Source organism: Ailuropoda melanoleuca, unplaced genomic scaffold, assembly GCF_002007445.2.
Source record: "Ailuropoda melanoleuca isolate Jingjing unplaced genomic scaffold, ASM200744v2 unplaced-scaffold41786, whole genome shotgun sequence".
NCBI lineage: Eukaryota > Metazoa > Chordata > Mammalia > Carnivora > Ursidae > Ailuropoda > Ailuropoda melanoleuca.
The window spans coordinates 1-588 of NW_023213599.1; the positions used below are offsets into that span (position 1 = coordinate 1).

The 588-nt window shown below is 50.3% G+C and overlaps 1 protein-coding gene across 1 annotated transcript; it reads right to left on the reverse strand.

Moving 5' to 3' along the window:
• Window positions 1–236: 236 nt before the first annotated feature.
• On the reverse strand, window positions 237–581 carry LOC117799062 (rho GDP-dissociation inhibitor 2-like; the record flags this gene model as incomplete). Its single annotated transcript, XM_034651517.1, has 1 exon — window positions 237–581. A coding segment is annotated over one exon (345 nt), but the record flags the coding sequence as incomplete, so codon positions are not given.
• Window positions 582–588: the final 7 nt, after the last annotated feature.

Sequence of the window (588 nt, forward strand, 5' to 3'; positions counted from 1 at the left end):
GAGGAAGAGAGGTAATGAACGCGTTAGTAGGTAGGGCAATGTGACCATGATGGGAGGTGAGTGAAAGGACAGGATGGGCTGACCACAGTGTATAGGGAGGACAGGATGGCTAGTAGGAGGAAAGCTGCATTGTAGATGGAGATGGGAGACCTGTGGTTGACGGGAAAGGAAATAATAAATTTGCCAGAAGGATAGGAAGGGTTGTACAAAGTACAGTAGCAAAACAGGGTCGGTTTTCATTCGGTCCACTCCTTGCGGATAGACAGGTTCCACTCCCAGGACAGATGGTCGTGCTTGTCGTCATCAGTGAAGAAGGACTTATTGTGATAGCTTCCACGGGAGATCATCCCCTTTGGTGCCTCCTCCACGGGCGTTAGGAACTCGTACTCTTCCGGTCGCGGTCCGTAGCTGCCCACCATGAAAGTGGCTTTGTCCACTCTCACGCCGGTCCTGTAGGTATGCTGCACGTACTTCAGCCCCGACACGATTTCCTTATTGACTTTGAAGTGGATTTTGACGGCGTATTCACAGCCTTCCTTTAATACAAAGGTTTTTTTCTTGAGCGCACAGAGGTCTCCTGTGAGATCC